The 23,512-nt window shown below is 44.1% G+C and overlaps 1 protein-coding gene and 1 long non-coding RNA gene across 2 annotated transcripts; one reads left to right on the top strand and one right to left on the bottom strand.

Annotated features, from left to right (window-relative positions):
* The first annotated feature begins 1,645 nt into the window (after positions 1-1,645).
* Positions 1,646-9,224, top strand: LOC310768268. Its single transcript, XR_014551243.1, has 2 exons — positions 1,646-1,833; positions 2,312-9,224. It is a non-coding gene; the product is annotated as an uncharacterized lncRNA (long non-coding RNA).
* Positions 8,801-13,147, bottom strand: HSBP1 (heat shock factor binding protein 1). Its single transcript, XM_083626147.1, has 4 exons — positions 12,971-13,147; positions 11,639-11,705; positions 10,763-10,879; positions 8,801-9,315 (listed from the first exon to the last, which is right to left on the bottom strand). Exons 1-4 carry the CDS (start codon positions 13,013-13,015, stop codon positions 9,305-9,307), a joined length of 240 nt encoding a protein of 79 aa, XP_083482273.1. The 5' UTR covers positions 13,016-13,147; the 3' UTR covers positions 8,801-9,304.
* Positions 13,148-23,512: the final 10,365 nt, after the last annotated feature.

Here is a 23,512-nt window from a genome sequence, read left to right as displayed (position 1 = left end):
TACATCTGCTATATAGGCACTGTGGTGTAGTAGCTGGACTAGGATCTGGGAGAACAGGGTTCCAATCCTCACTCAGTCATGAAGCTCATTCAGTGACCTTGGACCAGTCACTGTCCCTCACTCTAACCTACTTCATGGGATTTATGTGAGGGTAAAATGAGGATAAGGAGAACTATGTACACCACCTTGAGTTTGTCCTCCTCTATCCTCCCCATCAGAATGCCAAGTTAACCCCGTTTCTGCACCAATGAAAGCTGCATTCTAACAGCCACAGATTTTGCCTGTAATTCTGGGAGATATGTGCTGCTCATGTCTCCTAATCTGAGATGCCAACTGTTTCAGTTTCCTTGATTCAATTCTCTCAGTTGCAGCAAGCTCTAGAGAACATTTCAGAAACATCAATTCTTCCCCCACTTCTGCTCTCATTGTCAATTGTCAGTCTAGCAACTGTTTTAAACACAAACACACTCGCCCATATCCAACTGGTACAAATTTATGGGAATTTAGGACTAATGTTATCTTTCTCTCAGATTCCCTTTTGTCCTCTTCTTATAAAAGGTTTTCAGAATTTTCAGCACTGGAAAGTTCTCTATCTACTACATCTTTGTTAATAATCTCACTTCTGATTTTATCCTGCCTGCTTTTAAACTGGCTGGATACATATTTACTACAGTCTTCCTCAACCTGGTGCACTCCAGATATTTAAGAGTAGCACTCTCATCAGCCCTGGACAGCTCAGCTTAGCTGACTGGGACTGATGGGAGTTGGAATGGGGGTTACCAATGCTGTGCCTTCTAGATGCTGTTGAACTACAGTTCTCATGTTGGCTGGGGCTGATGGGAGCTGTAGTCCAACATCTGGAGGGTGTCACATTGTCTATCCTAAACTAGAAGATGACAAAATAGATGAGGTTTCATTTGCTACATACATATTTCACCTTCATCCAATGGCATTCAGGGTTACTAAAGCAAACACAATTTTTAAAGAGTAGATTGGTGGCCTCTTTAGATCTAGATGTTGTGGGACTCCAACTCTTATCAGCTTCAGCTACCATGGCCAATGATCAGGAATGATGAGAGCTAGGGGTTCAACAATGTCTGGAGTAACATGGTTACCCCAGTTTTAGATACTGATGCAGCCTACTCTAGTGATTCCCTCTCACAATGGAACAATCACAAGTTCTTTTTAAGCTCCTGATCATTCCTATATCACCACATCCTTACATGCCCCATGTCTCATGTCCCATATGATGTCAGATATGGGGTGGGTAGATGTGATTATGGGAAAACAGCTACGGATCAGGATCCATGCAAGGCCTGATGAGGCCCACTGTCTGGAGGCTCCCTATCTTTATCCTAGAGCTCTATGGCCTGTTCTGCCTTCCCTCAGGGTATCCTGTGTCTTGGCTCCTATCTGAAGATCATTGACTTACAGCATAATTGTTGCCAAGGTGTTTATTCCAGAATCCATCACAATGCCCAGATGTAGATCAGACTACAGGGTACACAGTTCAGAAGTTCATAGCAGAGCTCTAGGATACATGGCTATTGTAAGACATTGTCTCAACATTTGACATGCCCCACGAGCTCCCCCTTTGGAGAGTGGGGTGGGCCCAATAATTCACATTATTATCATCCCAAGCCTTGAAAGAGGGCAAGCAAACAAGTGCTCCTGCAAGTAGGCTGGGCTTGCTCATGCTGGCGCAGCCAGCTCAGCATCCTTGTAGATGAAGGCAAAGTTGATAAAATTGGTTCACTGTCTGATCCAACCTCAGAACATCCTCAGAGGTGTGGTGCACTTCTATGATGAGAGGCAGTGCCAAAGACAAGTCAGGTGGCTGCTCCTCAGTTCTCAGGATGTCTGATGGTACCTTTACTTGACAACTGGCTCAGTCCCTCCCTGGTGTACTGATCAATATCTCTCAAACCATTGGGCCCCACTTCAAGATCCACTTCCATGGCCTCATTGTTCTGCTCAGCCCTATGAAGTTGTTTCCATGGGACTAATGACACTCAAAAATTTAAGTTACCCCCTGGAAAATTGGTTGCCACGACAGTATTTTCTGCCCTTTGGTGGGCTTATTAGGAGCTGATAGCATAAGCTACAGTAAGTTGATGTACATCAATACCTTCCTGACTTTTCCTACTAAAAGGAGGTTCACGTGCCATTATTATTGTTTTGCCACTTTGCAGAGTTCATTCTGCTTCTATAAGCTGCTGAAGAGCATAACAATTTATGCAAAACAACAACAGCCCCAAAGCAAAGCAAAACAACAACAAAGAGTTTGAGTGCAAATTTGTTTCCTCCACAGAATTTTATGCAGACAACAGAATCCACCTCTCCATGCCATTATAATCTGAGTATCCTTGGACTAGCTTTTTTATGACAACACAGACCACAAACTGGAAAGGAAGAGAGTGGAAGAGACATAATTGTGCACTATCATTACTGAGCACTAAATGAACCCCATGGAGCATAATGCAGAGAAGCATACTTTCTCATGGTGCCTTTAGTTCCCCGGGGGGTCTGTTAAGTACTTTGTAGTTCTCTTCGTCAGCCTGAAAAGAAGCCACCACTGGGAGTAGAGCTTAATGTCCAAATTCCCAAATCATTTAGAGCAAGAAATATGTTCACGCTTGACTCATGGGGAAGCAGAAATGTACATATCAGAATTCAGGATGGGATGCCAGATAAACAGATAACAACTAAAGAGTCTCCAGTGCCTTTTATCAACCAGGCTGCACATATGATTTATGGATAACTAGCGATAAAACGTTAAGGGAGTTTTGCTCTGGAAGCAAAGGTATGTTGGCCAAGGAGGAGCTGTCCAGTGCTGAAATCCAGGCAATTGTTTATAGCCTAAACAAAAGCAACCTCACTCTACTCGTGGCCCTCCACGTTTTGTGGAACTACAACACCCATCAGCCCCAGGCAGCATAGCTAATGGCAAGATATTATGGGAGGTGTAGCCCAACATCATTTGGAAGAACTCTGACCTAGAGCATTGGCACTGAAGAAAAAGGGCCAATTTAAAGGCAAAGGCTGTGTGCTCCTCTTCTGCCTCCTATTGTATGCATGGCTTAGTGGAGAGGGGAGGTAGGAGACAATGCAGCTCTGAGCCTTTTTCATCTGCTAGAGCTCCGGGATAATTGATGGGCCCCTTGTGACAAATGATCCATGACCCATTATCACCCCCACAAAGAGCAGCAGCAGTGTTTGTGTGTGTGTTTGTGTGTGTAATTATATGAAATGTATTAAGATCTGTGTAACTGCTATCCTATGCCTACTGTGAGTCAGCTCAACTGAACTCAGTGATGCTTATGTCTGATAAGTCATAGTTTTAATGAGAGATCTGTGGCTTGCCGAGGTCCAGTATAACGTCTCTTGTAAACACGTTACCATTTACATTGTTAGGGTGAAAGCAGGGACCCCATTAAAAAAAAGAGGAAAGAAGCAATCAACCTATGTTTGATTTCTCCCCTCATTCTTTGACTTGCTTGTTATGTTAACCTGTCACAAGAAACTCAAAAGCCTTGTTAATACCTCAATTCATTTGCTGAAATCAGTGGACTAGCTTAGAGGACACAGGGTAGGCTATGTAGCACACACAGCTCTGCTCTCCTACGCCTTACTCTGCTGCCCATCCCTAGTATCTGCTGCCTTTGGCAGCTGCCTCACTCTGCCTAATGGTTGGGTTGGCTCTGCTCAGAGTTCAGGCAAATTGTCTCAAGTTCAGAGGCTAGTAGCCCCTCCGCTGCTCCCTGAGAAGCTTTGCACAGAGGCCTTTCTCATTTTGCCTGGAGGGAGGGTTTCATCACAACCGTGCAAGGCCCACGCATGGTTGCTGCAGGAAACATCTAAGAGGTAGGGTTATAATCTCGTCCTGGGTGTCTGCTGTTGCCTCCTTTGAATCACAGCCCAGATATGGCGGCTGCTTCCTTTTCAGTACTTTTCTTCCCCTGTCCTTCATCTTTCACATGATTTAATTTCAAAAGAGCCACAGAGAGAGAGAGATCACAGCAAGCCTCGAGCCCCTTCGGAGCAAAGCAGAGGTTCAAACGGTGGCATACAGAAGGATTTGTTGAGCCCTGTTCACTTCCTTAATGGTAAACACACTGCCTAGTTTAATGATCACATTTCAAATCCACATGTGGCCCATTAAAGTGGTAACATCAAAGCTTCAGTGTAAGAAGGCAACAAGATAAATAATTGGAACAGACTCTCTTTTTTTATTAAAAACAAGAAACAGGGACATTGTGCACTAGAGGGCAGTATCTGCCATAAAACTGCAATCTGGATTTATGCTTCTAGAGGATGAGAAACATAAAATCAGCTATGGCCAAACTCCAAGGAGAGGAAAACAGATGTCCCTTTGTGCCAGGAACCAGAACTGTCATAGGAAGATAGGAAACAGCCTCAGCCCAAGTCAGGCTACTGAAACACCTGGCTTGGTATTGTCTATACTGACTCACAGTGGTCCTCCAGGATTTCAGGCAAGGATCTCTCCAAGCCCTACTTGGAGATCACAAAGGGTAGATCAGGTTAATATGTCAACAGAGCTGGCTCACCCATCAGGGATTACTTGGGTGAGCAGGTGAGTTTTAAGCAGGTGCCTAAATGTCAGTCATGAAGGCTTCTGCCTGCTGTTCATTGGAAACACATTCCAGGAACGGGTGCTGCCACACTAAAGGTCCTACTCTTAGTGTAGCATACATATTTGCTAATGAGAAAGGATGGCGACCAGTCATGGAAGAACAATGCCAAGGGAATTTGAGTGCAATTAAAAAACAAATGAACAAAATAAAATCAATCTATGCTTTCCAAATTGAGGGTTTAGATGACCCTCTCCTCCCCAGTTGTGGTTGCTTTCCAATATAGGAATATTAAAATAAAAGGTGCCAGTGTGGTGTGGTGGCTAGAGTGTTGGACTAAGACCAGGGATGCCAGGGTTCAAATTCTCACTCAACCGTGCGGCTCATTTGGTGAGCCAGATTCTTAAGCTTCACCTCCCATGGTTCTTGTGAGCATAAAATGGGGAGGGAGAAAGCAAAGCATACTAACTTGAGCTCATTGAAAGAAAAGTGGTATATAAATAAAACAAAAACAACTCCACTTGAGAAGTCCAAATTACTCAGATTCACAAACGAGTTTTGTATTTTCAGTTGTAGCTCAGTGGGTTTTCATTGCAAAGAGCTGGTGCACCCAGCTGGGTGTCATGGAGCGCTGAGTAATCAGAGATCAAGTGGTGTGTTTGTGTGTATGAATCAGGGCTGAGTGTAATCGTGGAGTACATTGTTTTTGGTGTGGGCTGATTACCATCAGCTCTGTGCTATTGCTTTTTTACTTCAACTGATGAACTGCAAAAAAAAAAAGAAACATCAGTTGCAAACTTGGTGTTTCCAGGCACAATTCAAAGTGTTGGTGCTGACCTTTAAAGCCCTAAACAGCCTTGGCCCAGTATACCTGAAGGAGCATCTCCACCCCCATCATTCTGCCCGGACACTGAAGTCCAGCGCTGAGGGCCTTCTGGCGGTTCCCTCACTGCAAGAAGCAAAGTTACAGGGAACCAGGCAGAGGGCCTTTTCAGTAGTGGCACCTGCCCTGTGGAACGCCCTCCCAACAGATGTCAAAGAAATAAAAAAACTATCGGACATTTAGAAGACATCTGAAGGCAGCTCTGTTTAGGGAAGTTTTTAACATTTGTTGAATCATTGTATTTTAATATTCTGCTGGAAACCACCCAGAGCGGCTGGGGACACCCAGCCAGAATGGCGGGGTATAAATAATAAACTATTATTATAATATTATTATTATTACTTGTAATCTCAGGGGCAAATGGCACTTAATACAAGAGATCTGTGTTCAGAATTCCCATTCTAGCCCTTTCCACCCCTCTCTGCCCTGCTTTAGCTAAGGAACGAGGAACCTGTGCCCCTACAGATGCTGTTGGACTCCCAAGTCCCATCATTCCCAGCCAGCATGTTAAAAGATTTGGGGTGATGTGAGATGTCGTCAGTAGCAGGCAGTGTAGTGATAGTGGTGCTCACCTGACCTGACAGTCACATCTGCTTACCGGGGAGGTGGAGGGAGGTCATTGAAGTGCAAACACATTAGCAGAACCAAATCTGGCACTCCTGCTGATGTGTTTGCACTGCAAATTCCACACTGCAATTCCACACTGCCTCACCCTTCCTTCTCTAGTTCCTGGTAACCATCAGAGGCTCAACTGTCAGGAGGTTAGGTGAGCACCGTTGCCCCACCATGCCATCTGCTAATGGGTATGGAATCCATCAGGCAAACTAAGAGCAAACACTGGTTAGAGTTTACAGTTTTTCTCCAGTGAGACAAACCATGGGCCTAACTTTGGACAGCACACTAAGCCAAACCCTGATTTAGCTCACAGTAGCACTGGAGGAGCAATGTGGCCACAATCTCCTCTCCAGAAATCAGTGTGCTTACATAAAGCTGGTTTATTGCTATTTGTGAACTGGGGCACTGTCACAGCATACCTGCCTCACATAAGCATGTAAGAGTAATCACTCCCTTTTGTCTCAGACCAAAGGCTTATCTGGCTCAGCATTTTGGTCAACAATGGCCAGCAGGATGCTCCTGGAATGCTCAGAATCAGAATGACAAAGCAACAGCCCTTCCCCGCTGTTCGCCTGCCAGCAACAGTTTAAGAGGTATAGGGCCTCTAAGCACGGAGTTTCCATTTAGCTATTATAGCTGATAATATAATGCAGGAGCCTTGCTGGATCAGACAAAGGCCCTATCTTGTCCAGCATCCTGCAGCCCACATTGACGGACCAGATCCCCCTGGCCACCCAGACCCCATGGCAGAATAATTATTCGCTGTGCAAAGACTTCCAACAAAATGTTATTCACTTAAGACACAAGATCCGCGAGAGCATGTCCTACACACAGATCTAGCCTTATTTTAGAGCAATTTCAGCATTTTTATTAGACAGTTCTAACAGGACTGGAAAGTCTAAGGCTGGTGGTACACGATGCATTTTCTCCTATCTCCATTTGCTTTCTTAATACAGCTTAAGAGGACTTCCTTGGCACCTTGAGTAATAACAGTGTCCATGTTATCACCACAACAGACATGAGATGTTTTACGAGTGGCACAAACAGATGGTGAACAACAGATGATGCAGAGGGGTGGAGAAGTATCTTGCATGCTTTAGACAAGGTGGGGGGTTATTACAACTTCCAGCTAGTCATCCCAAATAATCCTATCTTCCTCTCTTTATTTCTCGGTGCCTATTAACAAATGTTCAACTCCTAAAGGGGTTCTATTGCTGGGAAAATATATAAATGAGGTTCCCAATGTCTTCTAGAGCCCCCTACAGCTATTACCTTGAGTGGATAAAGACCTGTTATGGACCATTATGTGGCTCTTTCAGTTACAGCTACGTAGATGGAATCCCACCTGGTTCAGATCAGGCTTGCTGAGTCTTTTCACAAGCAAGCCAGTTAAATGGAGGGGCTAACCAGCAATTGACATATAGCCTGGCCTGTCATGGGACAGGTCCTCTCTGTGCTATCTCTGTGCAGCTAAGATTCAAAGCAAGCATGCATGGGAGCTTATCATACGCCCCATCTGCACGGTATGTTTAAAGCAGTATCATGCCACTTTAAACAGTCAGGGATCCCCCCCAAAGAATCCTGGGGATCATAGCGTTCCAGTTGTTATGAGACCCCTTTTCCCCTCCCAGAGCTACAATTCCCAGCATGATTCATCAATCAATCTCTTCCCATGGAACTCTGAGGCTATACTGTATAAGTATGTTGACGCAAAGTGTAGTGGATTCTTAGGCTGCAATCCTAATACACTTGTTTAGTAGCAAGCCCCACTGAACAGCGGGATTTTCTTCTGAATAAATATGTATAGGATTACACTGTTTAAGAGTTCTAGTCTGTTGATGGAAACTCCAGCCAGCATGGCCAATGGTCAGGAACAATGCAAGTATGTGGTAAGGCCAGAGCTTCCCAATCTCTAGCATAAGCAAATGTTATATTTGCATTTACGTTTATCCTGGTGCAAATGACATTTGCTTTGTAGTGTGCTGGATTGGGGTTGCGGCTATCTTGTGCTAGAGCACCTACCTGCAGCAATAGGCCCTGTCTCCTTTGCTGCACTCTGCTGGGATATAAGATCAATCAATAGCAAGATCCTTGACCAGTGATTATTAAAAGTGACTGGTGGAATTCCCTTGGAGGGCACAAGACACATGGAAAAGAGGGGGTAGTGATTGAAGGTGCAGGAAAGGATATGATCCTGAAGCAGGCGGGGTTATTTTTCAGTCACCAAGCCAAGACCCAGGTAGGCCCATGAAGCACAGGACCTTCACTGATTCACATTGGCTTTGGGATGGTCTTCACATCCAGCATCCCATTTAAAAAAGAAGGGAGCCCAGGATGAGCTGCTGGGATGTCCCAGTAATACTTCCCTTTTATTCCTTTTATTCTATGAGGAAGGCAGAACCATCCACCCCCAAGTTAATAATACGTTTAAACAGGTATTCTCCATACCTGGGAATAAACTAGCTTTCTAAAGGGATATCTCCCAACTGCAGAAGCCCATTCCCAGGGCAGCACTGCCTGCAGCTTACTGAAATATGACCTTAATATATCATTTGCCCAAAACCACAAGCTGGTATCATGAAGAACACTGACTGATAATAAGAAAACTAAAAAGAAGAGTTATGGTTCATGCAGCCTAAATCCCCCAGAGCAGATTGCTTGTTGTATTAAATCCATTACTAACAGGGCAACATACTGGCACAATGACAGATTTTAGAACACGATGTTTTCATTCTTGTACTCCAGTCCACAAAAGTACCTTACAAACACATGACAAATTTGTTGTGCAGGCTGATGGAAAGGACTAGTCTTTAGCCACATCACTGAAAATAATTACAAAAAGGCCACAAGTAAAAATGTTCTTTTTCTTTTTCTTTTTAAAAGTGCGACCTCACAAAAGCACACTCATAATGTTAGTATTTTCAATTCAGCTCTTATCAAATTCTGCAATGCCATCAAATTCTGCTTAAACAAATGAAGTTTATAGAACGTGTTACTTTGAAAAACTGTGTGAAACCCACAAATACACAAGAAACCAGAATAGAAATTGTTCCAAATCTAGCTATACAAGGTACATTAAGAATGCAAGTTCTACAGCAGTAGAAAAATGCGTTTACATATTAGCAGTTGAAAAACAAAGGAAAGAAAACAAAAAGGCCGTCTTCAAATCCCTGTAGGCTTGTAAAAACCGCTTCCTTCCAGCACCCACTGTAGATTATTGGCAAGCTGTTGAGGGGATTAAAAATAAAGACACATTTATTAACAAGAATGCTACCAGAGAAAACTACCAATGTTCATAAGCAGTGTTAACAAAGTCTGCATCTAAAAATACTTTTTACTAAAAAAATAATGTAGCAAGTAGAGTCCAAGATTAGGACCAAGGATCAAAAACACTACTCAGCTATGAAGTTGCTAGTCCATGACCTTGTCCCAGTCACTTCCTCCCAACCCATCCTATCTCTTAGGGCTGTTATGAAAACAAACAAGAGGCAGAACTACATATTGACCTTGGGGTTATTGAAGGACCTTGGGGTTTTTGTGTAGCCAAAACAGAGCCATCGAAAATAATCCAGAGGCAGGGGGGAATTCTCAAGAAAACCTTGGGGGAGGCGGGAAATATGGATGGAAGGAGAGGCTCCCAAAACAGCCCCAAAAGGACTAAGTATGCTCAGTGGTCATGAAATGCCAGCTGATTTTGTAGATGGTGAGGGGAGAAAATCAGGGAGAGAAATGTAATGGAATATCCTGGAGGCGACCATGGGTGGCTGGCACACTGAACAGGAGCCCTCCACACTGCAACAGTTTGTGGTAGGTTCCACTTGTTTAAGAACCTTATTAACTAGCTTGCTGGACCACTAAGTCAGGCCCAACACTGGCCAGAGTGATTTCTCTGTAGCTTGCAAGCAGGGAATGCGGTGACAGCTGTATCCTGCCAGCTGGTATTCAAAGAGATATAGCTCTATAGGCTGTATAGCGCACAAGTGACTACTGTTACTATCAGCTGTTTCTATCAACAAGATTCTTCTCCACGCAGCCACAGCTACACCTGGTGGCAAGAAGTGCCTTCCATTTATTTCTTCTATTTACAGCCTACTGCCAGTAATACTCCAGGAAGCATTATTCTATTAAACTTAAGACACTCTGGAAAACTGGGGCATGGCACCCATCCAGATGTTTAGCAAGCCAAGGCCTATTTAGCTTTAGCTGTATGCATCTCGTGTGTGAATCAGCTCCTGTTCTAAACAAAGGGGTAAATTGTTCCAACCTTTGAAAACAGACAGTCCAAGCCTAGCACTCTTTGATACTTTCAGACCCAATTCAAATACAGGACTACTTTTAGTTCTTTCTGGTAAAGGGGTGGCGAATTAGTAGCTCACCAGATGCTGTTGAGTGCCAACTCAACCCCAGCATCATGGCCAATCATCAGGGACAATGAGAGCTGGAAGTCCAGCAACATCGGGAGGTTCATGGGTTCCTTACCCATTTTAGCAGGTATTTTCCCTCTTACCAGAAGAAGAAAACAAAGCAATGTAAGATTGTGGTGCTGGTGCAACCCATCTTATCCCCTTCATCTGGGTTCCCAATCCACCTGTCCGCTCCCACAGTCCAAAAAAATAGTTTCAGCTCCCAACATGTAGCCCTGCTTAACTTCTTCTGCAGACACTGAACTCACTTGATGTTTTGGTAGCAGGTGCCTTGTTCTCGCCTTCCAGCTCCTCCACTCCAGCTTGCGTCATGAGATCTGCGATGTTCTTCTCCAGGTCGTCAATACGGCAGCTCATGTCATCAAGTGAATCGAGTTAAAGAAAACAGACTAGAGAAATGCAAAAGTGGAGAGATACCACCTGACCCTCAGAAAGCCTAGATATTTAAAATGTGGTGCATTTTTAGTTTATTGCTTGGTGTGTGTTTTTTTAAATTCATGAATGTTTTAAATTGTTTTTACTAATAATTTTATTGTTTTATTCTCTTTGTAAACTGCTTTTTTACAATCAAGCAGTTTATAAAAGTAAGACCTGCTCAGCACCAGCTGAAGCGCTAACAGCTTTAGAAAACAGTAACACAAGCAGGACATGAGGCCTCTTCTACAGTTGCTCCCAGATGACCGGTACTCATCAAGTTGTTATGGCTAGTAGCTATATGCCAAGAAATCATCATTCACTTCCTGCAATGCTGCCAGAAAAGACAATCCTGGGCTGGGAGAGAAATATTATATTATCTGGTATATAACAGCCCTCTACCTTCCCTTCCTTTGTCCTCAAAAGTTAGGCTCCATCACATAGTGTTTTAACCATCACTCACTCTTTCCCACTCTGGAAAATGCAGCTCTGTGAGGAGAGATGGAGTCTCTGAATACTTCTTAGCACTTTTAACAATCTACAGTTCCTAGGATTATTTGGGAGAACCCATGACTGTTGAAAGTGGTATGATACTGCTTTAAATATACAGCCTTTGGAGGAACCAAGTCATTTGGGGGATTTATAGAATTCATCCATTCTGTACATCACACAAAGAGCTCTGTTTAAAAGATGGAAAACCCAAAGGATATTCCGGCCAATAATCTGGTCAGACATGGTTTGAAACTTGTCCTGCATTTGCTGCAGCAGTGTCTGCACCTGGTGAGAAAAAAAAAGTAGAGTTTTGCTTTAAACAGGAATTATCTGGGGCCACAGGATTTTAATTTCTTAGCCCCCAGGTGCAGTATTTAACCCAAGGGAGGCGTTTTGCCCAATACTAAGCTCTGCAAGTGAAATGTTTCCATCACAACTTCTGAAAGTGAACACTGGGTTCTGACAAAGGTCCGAAGCATACTTGAGCTAAGAAGCATTAAATGAAGTTCTGAAGAGTTAGTTATGTGAAAATATATATTCTCGTGGAAACTGCCAGGCTGGCAAATAGCAAATTATTAAGTGTGGTGGTGGCGGGCTTGTCAATCCAACAAACATAAAATTGCATAGAGCATCACCACTGATAAAATATTATATATGGATGTTTCAATTTCTCTTGCTAGGGTGGGATCCCAATGAATAAGGATACAAAATGCATCCTGAAATATGTTTCCATAATGCTCTGGGCCCAATTCAACGTTTTGTAGCCTGAGGTGGCCAAGACAGTGACTCCCCACTACACCACATACAAAAGGTGACTGGACTGCAGCTGAATCCAACTTTAATGCTGTTGACAGGACAGCATTGCCAACACTGGTATGAGGGCAGAGCACCAACTTAGCAAGGGCATGCAGCACACACACAGCCCTGCCCTCCAGAATCCTATATTGGCTCCCTGTCCCTCAGCATCTGCCCCTACCAACTACACTGTAGGAAGTACCCTAATGGGTTGTTGTATTCTAAATACTGGTATTAGTGAATCTTTGTTACTTCCAAACTGCCTGGGAGGGATCTGCGTTCTGAAAGGCAGGATGTAAATAAATTTGTTACGTACATAGTGTACATATAAGAAAAGGGGGGGGGCAGAATGTGTGTGTGTCTTAGGCCAGATTACAAAAATACACAATATTAAGATATATACATTATATAATATCCATCACATATACATTTTTTCTCTCTGGAGTAGTCATTAAAATAAACCGCACAGAGCAGCCCCCGCCCCAAATATCCAGAGGCCCCACTCCACCCCAGTGCCACCCCCAATCTCTGTAACAAGCAGGGCCCCCCTGGGTTTCCATGGCAATCAGACCCGCCCTGAACACTCCTGCCCTCGTCTCCATGGTAACCCCCCCACTGCTAGGTAGGCCCGCTTCTCTCTTCTCCATGGCAACCCTCTCCCCCACTTGAGTGGCCCCAGTCGGTCTCCATAGCAACCGAAATCCTTTCCCGCCCGCTCCCTGCATTCCCCGCGGCTGCCTTTTTTGCCGCCTCACCACGGCGGTGAGGTCTTGCACGGTCTTGGGGTCCGTCTCGGCCATGTCGGTCCTCTCCGTATCCAGCCTCTTTCCCTTCTCCAGGCCCGACTCCAGAAGGCGCTTCCGGCCTCGCCTACGAGATTTCTCCGCCCTCTCTCGCTGCTCCGAATCCGGCCGTCCTGCCTCAGGCCTCGCGAGACAAAACGGACAGGACGAGGTCGAGAGATTGCAATGCATTGTGGGAGTCGTAGTTCGCCCCGTTGGACGCCCTGACAGGTTTGTGTGCGTGTGTTTTGTTAATATAAATTATTTTCTTGCATGTGGTTGTGCTTAATTATTATTTTAAAATTGCGTTTTGGAACCCGTTCTGGTCAAGAAGCAGGATTAAAAAGAAAACCTTTCATAAATAGGAGCGGGGAAAGAGGCAGAGCCTTATGGGAAATGGAGTGTTTTTAGCAATCCAGCGGAGTGGCGAATAGGATTGTGGGGAATGTAGTCTCTGGTTCACAGAGGAAGGAACATTTAGGGCACTCACAGTCTAAATTCAAAATAGGAAACACGCGAAAGGTCGCACCGCTCTAGCCCTTTCATTTCTTTGTTGACCTATCTTCTGTATCCTTTGCATTAGGAATCTTTAGAAGTCTTTAGATTTGAGATCAGAAACGATCAAAGGGACTCCAGCAATGTGTGACTCTACTCTTTTCGCTATCTCTGTGGGACCAAGAGCTAGGAGATGAGCACTGTGGGAAATGGAGTCATGGGTGTATTGAAGGTATCAGGAGCAGGCAGGTGTAAACTGAGAAGTGATAGGGTAGTCACTTGCACATCACCTGCCACCCAAAAGGACATTGATTTGCATAACATTTGCACATACTAATTTATATTTATAGATGCAGATTTTAAAATAAGTTCTACAATTGCTAGAGAAATAAAATATATTTTAAATAGAAATGCAATCATCTAACTTTAAGCTAGATTTGGACCAGAAAGCCCTTGAAATAGTGGACACCATCAGACAGAGAAATGTCTGTAAAGCAGGGTTGCCAAATTAGAAGCATCACAGCTGCAAATAAAACATTTTGAATGTGTTGTAAAGTGCAATATACAATTGTGACACTAGATGGTGAATGTGAGCTATAGCAAATCCGATGCATTTTTCAAAACGATTTTTTTTTAAAAAAAAGCATTTTCACAATGTTTTTAACATGTGTGTAGATTCCACCCCAGACTGCGAGATTTCAGGACCCAAACCTGAGACCTAAGGGTACCCCCTCATGAAGTCATGGAGTGGTATCTGGAGATGGAGGTTAATTGAGAGATGGGAACAGAGGAGAGCAGACCCCCACCTCACCCCCACCCTTGGAGTACCTGTGCTATAATTTTCAGCCAGCTCCTGTAGCTTTCCACCCATAACTCAAATGCTGGGTATAACTTTCCAGTCAATTGAGATTGTTTTTCTTTTATCGTTTCCACCATCATTTTATTTTTTGCCTTCTCTATTAGATTGTATGTCACAGATGCAGAACCTGTGACCCTCCAGATGTTGTCGGACTGCAACTCCCATCAGCTCCAGCCAGCATGGCCAAAGGTCAGAGGATGATGAGAGTAGTGCAACAGCATTTGGAGGGCTACGGGATCCCTGTCCTTGATGTATGCCATTGTTGCAGGAGATTGCCTTGATGCCATCCTGGTGCTGCTTAGAATGGGTGCTCCCTCTTCATCCTTACACAGATGGCACCAGCTGGCAGAAGTATGTGCACCATCTAAAAGCAAGCAAGCACTGTCCTAGGCGGATATGCAGAGCAATCAATTAATTTGATTGAAACTAGAATTCTAGAGATGGGAGGTACATCTGAGATCATCTAGTCCAATCCCATGCTGATAATGTTAATCAGCTGCTATGACATCCCTCCATGGTAGCCACCCAGCCTCTGTTTAAACATCTCTGACAATGAATCTGTTTTAGATTTATTTTCCTTGGGGAATCTTTTCCACGCTTGGTTAGTCAAAGAAGCATTGTCAGTCCATTTTTATTTGACCGCAGCACATGAAAGTTTGGAAACATAATCCTGCTGCTTATTTTGATGCTTTGAGCATAGACTTCCATGCTATGCAGGTAATCTGGAATCAAAAGGGGAAGCCATCTGTACAAACAGTAGATTCTGTGGTGAAAGATTATCTGAGTAAGGTTATGCAGAGGTTGGGCACTGAAAACAATATATGTGATTAATGTGCAGTAGGGACTTTCCTTCAGTGTTATGTTTTATTATTTCTAATGCAAAGACGCCAGTTGATTAAAGAGTTTCTGTTTTCAATAGAAGAACTGCTACCTGCATTTTTAAAAAAAAGGTTGTGTTGCAATTGCTTTGGAAGGCAATCTGCTGAGGCCATTGATTCCTTTGAACTCATCTGCTGATATCATGTAGTCAATTGCCAACTAAGGCTACCACACATTTGTTGGAGGCTGTGCACGTTTTTCCATAGCTCATCAAAGCAGCCTCTTTCATTGGGTTGCTTACTAAGCCCCTTTGTCTCTCCTACTTTATATCCTTTTAGTTAAAACTTAATTGCCACTTGCATTCTATTGATCTTTCTTAATACAGTTTGCTGCTTTGGGGATGCTGTTGTGCTCAACAAACCTATTCTTCACATTAACCTATAATCTTTTGTCTTCACTTAATTGCATCCCTGCAATAACGGGCTGGAGAAATAACTGTCCAAAGTTAGCATTCACTACAGAGATGCGAGTAGTCTAGATTTACACCCACTATAATCAATGCATACCGTCCAATATTTCTCCAATGAAAATAGGGACGTCCCATTCCATAATGATAATTTTACTATTTAAACCCCACACATCTTACTGGGTTGCCCCAGCCACTCTAGGCAGCTTCCAACATATATAAAAACATAACAAAACATTAAACATTAAAAAAAAACTTCCCTATACAGGATTTCCTTCAGATGGCTTGGGGCTCAGATAACTCCATACCCTCCAACATTTCTCCAATGAGAATAGGGACATCCTAAAGAAAAGTGGGACATTCCAGGATCAAATCAGAAACTGTGACGGCTTTTCTAAATCAGGGATGTCCCTGGAAAATAGGGACACTTGGAGGGTCTGTCAATGGAGTTATATTTCTTGCATGTGGAGGAGTAGCAAAATAGTAGTCAGAACTCATTTTGGCTACTATCTATTCTAGAAACATCACCACCTTTGTCACCTTTCTTATAATGTGCCTTATCTGCTTAAGTGTGCACAGGACACAATTCAATGTGGCCTACAAATCCAGATTCCTATATGGCTAACTCATTCTGTGAGTGTGGACCCTTTTGTAGCCAAAACAGCCCACTCTTCTTGCACAAAAGAAAGTTTTCAGTGTGTTTGTGGGAACCCCTAGTATAGCACAGGTTAAAAAAGAAATTGGAGAAAAAACTTTGCAGAGGGGATCTGAAAACATGCTCATTAGGCACAGAATGCTGACTGGCAGTGGAAATCACAGGAGAGGGGAAATGGAATGGAGTATCTTGGCAGGGGGGCTGGCTGGCCAGCAGACAGGCTGGCACACTGAACTGGAGCACTGTACATTGCAGCTTTTTGTCGCAGGCCCCACTTATAAACCATTAACAATCAAATCCCCAAAGTCATACTGAAACCCAGAGAGCTGGCACAATCCACAAAAGGGAAACGGGAAAAAAATAACATCCCTAGAATGCTCTAGAAATAAGGCAAATTTTGACTTGATGTGTGCTGAAGAAGAAATGTGCAGAAGCCAGATGAATATTTTTGAGGAGGTGTCATACTCCAGGGGATGCCCCCAAAGGACCAGTTACAGCATACTGTATATAATACTTCACCAAAGTACTCGTCAATGAGGACAGGGTTGCTGGTGCAGCACAGTCCAAACCAAAAGGATGAGCGGCAAATAAGGTAACTCCTGGTTCAGATCTCATATCCGCTGTAAGTAGGCTTAAGCAAGCTTCTCTCTCAGCCCCCCATCTGCAATATATTACAGTGGTACCTCAGGTTAAGTACTTAATTCGTTCCGGAGGTCCGTTCTTAACCTGAAACTGTTCTTAACCTGAAGCACCACTTTAGCTAATGGGGCCTCCTGCTGCCGCCGCACCGCAAGAGCACGATTTCTGTTCTCACCCTGAAGCAAAGTTCTTAACCCGAGGTACTATTTCTGGGTTAGCAGAGTCTGTAACCTGAAGCGTATGTAACCTGAGGTACCACTGTACTTTATAGCAGGGGTAGCCAATGTGGTGCCCTCCAGATGTTGTTAGACTCCAAGGAGTCCAACATCTGGAGGGCACAATGTTGATTGCAGTGGTACCTTGGGTTACATACGCTTCAGGTTACATAAACTTCAGGTTACAGACTCCACTAACCTGGAAATAGTACCTCAGGTTAAGAACTTTGCTTCAGGATGAGAACAGAAATCGTGCTGCGGCAGGTTAAGAACAGTTTCAGGTTAAGAACGGACCTCGGGAACAAATTAAGTTCCTAACCCGAGGTACCACTTTACTCCCATGTGTAAGGCTTATAAGCAGATGAGGTGTGTGCTTGGAACACCTGAAAATTCAATGTAGATTGTAAGCATCATCATTATCACCAAAAAGGTGGGCAAAAGGATATACAAGAACCTTGGCTAGTACTGACATTCACAAACCTAAATGCTGTCCAGGTTTGCTCTGTATTCATCTAAGAAGGTCTCTGAGAAAAGCAGAGCATCCGTTGATGTAATTTAGGATAGTGTTGAGCTTGGGGGGGGGGGAATCATCGGCCGAATGTTACCCTGTTCCTGAGCTCTTAAAACCCTGTCCCAGATGGAATTAACCTGGGCTGACATGACATTTGAGCAATGCCACATTCTCTGCTTTATCACTTCAGTTAGTTTCCTATACGTTGCTGCTGCTGCTGCTGCTGCTGCAGTAGCAGCTGTCCTCAGATGGGCACCTGGGAGTTTGCCATCTCCTGATGCCCAAAGGAACCCTGAAGGAAAAACAGAGAGAAATAAAAAGCAGCAGCCGCAGCATATATGCATATATTTATTTTGTAAAAATTAGTACCTTCAATATCATTTCCACCAGTGATCATATGCGGGAGGTAGGGGTGGGGGCAAGGACTACTATCCTCAATGGCTATGTTTTGCCTTCACTGTCATATGCGTCTGAATACCAGCTGCTGGGAATCACAAGCGGGAAGAACGTTGTTGATCTGTGGATCTGTTTTCAGGCTTCCTATTGGGCTATCTGACTGGCCACTAAGAGAACAGAACAGTGGACTAGATGGGCTCTTGACCATGATCCAGCAGGGCTCTTCTTATGTTATTATGACCCAACAGGATTCATTCTGTGTCTAGAGGACTGCTTTAATCACTCTAAACAGAAAATGGATTTGCACACCACCACAAAGTGCACGTTCTGTCAAAATGCAGTTATCTAGAGGGTAATCTGGCAAGCACTGCATGTGGGAGGCAGGCAGAGATATTAGTGGGTTGAGTTTGCAGGATTGCATGGTTCACTCTGCGTCTATTTCTCTCCCTACCTACCACACTTTTTCTTCCCCACTACCACCACAGTACGATTTCCCCATTCAGGGCTTCCCATGGACCACAAGGTTGGGGAATCTTTGGCCCACAAGCCAAATTGGGCCCAGCACAGGTCCAGGTTTGGCCCACAGATCAATTTTCCCCAAACCATAAAAACCTGCAACCTGCAGTGTTGCAACTCACCACCCATCAGCTCTCTTGTTCTAAGGCAGGCTTCCTCAACCTCGGACCTCCAGATGTTTTTGGCCTACAACTCCCATGATCCCTAGCTAGCAGGAACAGTGGTCAGGGATGATGGGAATTGCAGTCTCAAAACATCTGCAGGGCCGAGACTGAGGAAGCCTGGTCTAAGGGATGCTAATTGGAATACTCTTATTGCCAGAGAAATGTTTCTATTAAGTGTCATGTGCCACAGTTCTAAAGCCGGACAGTTTGTTCAATACTAGCATCTCAAAAGGGAAATTACATTACTGCATTTTGTGCAAGAGAAGTAGGATTTTGGTGATTACTTTTAGATCTGCTAGATGCCACTGGCACGTAATTTATCTGTGCTTTGTGTAGTTGGTGCTGCGTGTCTTGTGTAGCAACTAAACTGCAGAGTCTGTAAGCTGCCATTTATGATTCCCGCATAAGAGTAAGATCTAGCAATTCAGAAGGTTTCTTTAAAACAAGAATCCTGCTGTGAAACTGTGTTTTACATAAGAACCTCTCCAGGGAGGCGCATTGGTGCGCAAGGAGATTGGAACCAGAGGAAAAAGTTCTGCAAGGTCATTCCTTTCGTAGAAGCCCCGATTCCCAACATTGTGCCGGTGGGTTCAGTGGTGCCTTAGAAGTCATCCCTGGGAGCCTTAAAAGACTCTAACCTCTTCCACTCCCTGCCCCCTTGGTCATGAGGTGGTGAATGTGGTTATGTTTTTCTTCCTTGAATAATACATAGAATTGAAGGAGAAAGTTGGAAGGGTGGTGCTCTTTCTTTCCCACTTTCAGCTCTATGTGCTTTTCATGACTCAGATAAATTCTGCTGGATCTGACTTTTGCCCAGATCTCTTGGGAAAGCTGAATGGGGCTGGGGCTGTGTGTGTGCGTGCACACGCTTTCTCTCTTAGTGTCTCATGGCATGGCAGCTGATCTGAGGTAGTGGGAGATAAGTGACCAGAGCGGGTGGCACACACAATACTCACTCAGAAATCCAAATTTGCCTACAGGGCTGAAAAGGTTGGTAACCCCCTTGACTGCTGGTTGATTTCTCTTCCATGCTCTGTCTCAACTTCCTACTCTGATTCTTCATCCAAGAAGTGAAGATTTTGTTCATAAATGTATGGAATGATTTTGTTCTTCCCCCTATTACATGTCACATGCAAGCTGCAGAAGATGAGGGGCTCAGTTGAGAGACCACTTTTTTTGCACTTGTCCTTGAAATTTTCCATCCTGGCTGGTTATAAGAAGAACCTGTAACTAAGAACTTGTCCCCAAGATTGTCCTCCTCCCTCCAAATCCATTTCCCTTTTGTGCTATGTCTTTAGATTGTAAACCTGAGGGCAGGTACTGTCCTTTGTTTATTGATCTGTAAGCTACTTTAAGAACCCTTTTTGGCCAAAGATCAGGCTAAAAGTTATTTAAAAATAAGATATACAGTGGGCCCTGCAAGAAACAATTGCAGTGTCTGTTCATGCTCTTATCCAACAGCTCATTCCATTCCCCTCTCCCAGCATTCCATGGTTTGTTCAGTCCTCATTAAGCTGTTGTGGGGCATCTGTTTTGTGTGCCAAAGTTCCCCAGCTCAAACCACAACATCTCTAGTTAGGGCTGAGGATGTCCCTCATCTGAAACGCTGGAGACCTGCTTCTAGTCAATGTGGACAATACTGAGCTACATGAACTAATGGTCTGTCTCAGAGTAAGCCAGCTTCCTGTGTCTTGGTGGTGGTTTCTTTGGGTTTTGTTTTTTGCCACTTCAGGTATTTCTATCAACATTTTCTTTTTCTTTTTTTGTACTATGCAAGCGTCAGGGTTGTCCCAGTGCCTCCTCCATATCCCAGTGGCCACATTTTAGCTCCATTTCTGTTGGCACTCACCACCTGAGTTTGCTGTTAGAGGAAGTGATCTCCTATTCTATCATGAAAAAGCTGAGAAAGGTCAAGGTGTCTGAAGGTGTGCAAAGCTTATGGCAGTGGAGATATTTGGAAGTGGCACTTGCAAATATTTCAGGTTCTGAAATATTTGCAGGACGTGCCATCAAACCCTGGGAAGGCATTTTAAGATGACACTCACCATTTTCTTTGTTTCGTCTTGGCAACTCAAATCAAAGGAATCCAAAACTTCTTGGAAGCATGAAAATGAATTTTTAATACATCAATTACAATGTGGGTAGTCAAGGGTGGAAAGTATTAAGGAGAAAGCAAGTAGAACCCATCCATAAGCCTAGAAGGGAGGAGGGATGTTCCTTGAGGGCTTTCAAATATAAATGAAGTTGTCGGAATAACATTAACGAAAAGAATATAATTAGAAATCAACAGGCACAGAGGAGAAGGGGAAACAACAAGCTGAACTCAGCCTTTTCATGAATCACATAGCACTGAAATGAAAAGCTCAGGAGTAGGAGATGAGATACAAGACTAAGGCCAACATAATGGTGATGTCTAGGGGGGGAAGAAACACTACTCTTGTTTTTTCTTCAAATCCTACAAATACTTCAAGCTTTCCAGTTGCTTTTCAGTAGGGATGGTTGAATCTGTCAATTTCAGTTTCTCTATGTCTCTCATTTTCCTCATCTTATTTATTTATTTACGAACACAATTTCTATAACACTTAGTATACTTAAAAAATACATATCTAAGCAGTATATAGAAAACCAATGCAACAACCGACAACGTAAAGAACTACCAATGTACACAGATATAAAACTGTTATATTCATACAAAGGTAGTAATAAATATAAGCCAATATCATTTACATTCATTTACATTCAGACACATCCTCCCCTCTCAGCCTCCTGGCTCTCACTCAGGACTCCACCCACCCAACTTGGCTCTCACCCAAGGAGTAATCAAACTCTTAGCTCACTCACAAAAGTCTTGCAAAGAGGAAGGATCCTGGATACTGCTGGTGTCACCCTTGTCTCCCAGTCTAGGTTTGCTAGAGTGGGTGGCGGTTTCTCAGTCTGCCCACAACTGTGTCCCATTCAGCAGTCAACTGCACTCTCTAAAGTCCCCTACATGAGAAGACAGCCTCCAGCAGTAACCAATAGTAGGTCAAACGGTCAAGAAGGTAGTTAATGCACATGCTGCAGAGGGAAATGAGGGGCAGATGGGGCTCATCAACCTGGGAACATCTAGAAGGAGGAAATCTCTGATCCTAAACTTCCACTGCCTTGCAGGACAACTTTGGGAGAAGGAAAGGCTATGGAGTAAAGCCTCCACAAATCTGGAGTGCAGTCCCTAAGATGGTTGGATGGCTCCTTGTGCGCCTCCTTCCGGCAACTTTTGCAGCTAAGCTGGTGCCAAATGCATTGCTCGGCTTTCCTTTGGGGGGTCCCTCTCAGCAAGGCCCAGGACCTCCATACACATTGCCCTGCTTGTGCCCTGAGAGGTCACCTTGGTGCTGCTAAATGCAGCAAAAACAACACAGAAGGCAGCAGTTATGAGTTATGAGTCTCTGCAGCCACAGCAGGCACTGTAATTCTCCAACAGTTTGACTCACCCCCAGAGGCACACTCCATTGTCTCTTGAGACAGATGGATGACAACAAGGATGATGCAAATGAACGTGAACTTCTTCCCCATCATTAATTTTCAAGTTATGTTCTTGGAAACTGAAGCTGATCTATTTTTCTGCTAGGGCTTGTTAGCATAACAATGCTAATGAACGATGAAATTATACTCGATTTATTATCGTCTCCTCTCTACATCCATGCATTGTGATATCCATGGGAAGGTTACAATGTGTCATTAAAAGTGATGGGAGCGATGCAAGCTTTCAGCATGCGTAATAATATCAAGGGGGATTTCAGATATAAATGCAGACTAATTAAAGGCAGGAAAGGTCTTTGACTGTGAATCACAGGCCAGCAATTCTAGGCTCAGGGATGGGTAACCTCATACCAAGGGCTAAAGGTGGCCATCCAGACTTTTCTTTGTGGCTCTCAGGACTCTCTCCAGACATTAATATACCTGCTTAAGGGCTTTTACCTGGCCAGAATGTGTCCTTGAGCTGTGATAATGCTTCTTGACTGCCTGGATGGATAAATGTGTGTGTCTGACATTGACTTGTACATGGCTGGAAGGTAGCCTACCATACAAAGGTAAGAGTCACAGCCATTGCTCTGAATAGTTTTTGCCTCTGGCCCCACCTACCACTGGCCTTTGGTCCCTGCAAGGTTACCTACAGAAGGAGAAGTTCATCATCCCTGCTGTGGCCCCTGGCAGAGAGAGATTCCTCGTCTTAGAAAGGGAGATGTGATGACAGCGTCTCCTTCTCTGTTGCTGCCACAGTCTCTGTTCTCCTGGCCCTACCAATGTCAGGGCTCTGATGTCCAAAATGGCAGCATACAGGGGCAGATTATGGAAAATAGAAGATTAAGGGATCACTGGAAGTCTGCCGCACAGAATATGGAGCAAGCTCTCTTGCTCCGGAGAGGAGGACTAGAACTAATAGGACTGGAAATGATAGGGATCCTGATTTCAGTAAACCATTGGGGAACTTTCCAACAGCCAGAGCTTTTTACCAGTGGAACAGGCTGCCTCTGGAAGGCTGTGCTGTCATTCACTCAAAGCCATCTGTAAGGGGTGCTGTAGTTGCATCCTAGATGGGGGAAATTGCAGCCACTGGGGGAAATGGCATGAGATGCAAAGCCTAAACATATATAGCTGGGATAGGGGGCCTGTGGCCCTTCAGATTCTTATTTTTTTTAACAACTCACATCATTCCTGACCATTCGCCATGCCAGCTGGGGCTGATGGGACTTGGAGCCTCCCATCCCTGGTATGAGCGCAGTGATGAGCACAATGA

This window comes from Podarcis filfolensis (genome assembly GCF_964270895.1).
Source record: "Podarcis filfolensis genome assembly, chromosome: 8".
NCBI lineage: Eukaryota > Metazoa > Chordata > Lepidosauria > Squamata > Lacertidae > Podarcis > Podarcis filfolensis.
Note: the sequence above shows the minus strand (reverse complement) of the source record. Positions and strands in the feature narration are given on the sequence as shown.

Coding starts and splice junctions, on each gene's coding strand:
- HSBP1 (XM_083626147.1), bottom strand. CDS start 13,015: ATGGCCGAGACGGACCCCAAGACCGTGCAAGACCTCACCGCCGTG. Junction 11,706..12,970: donor TGCAAGACCTCACCGCCGTG/GTGAGGCGGCAA, acceptor TTTTCTCACCAG/GTGCAGACACTGCTGCAGCA. Junction 10,880..11,638: donor TGACCAGATTATTGGCCGGA/ATATCCTTTGGG, acceptor AACTCGATTCAC/TTGATGACATGAGCTGCCGT.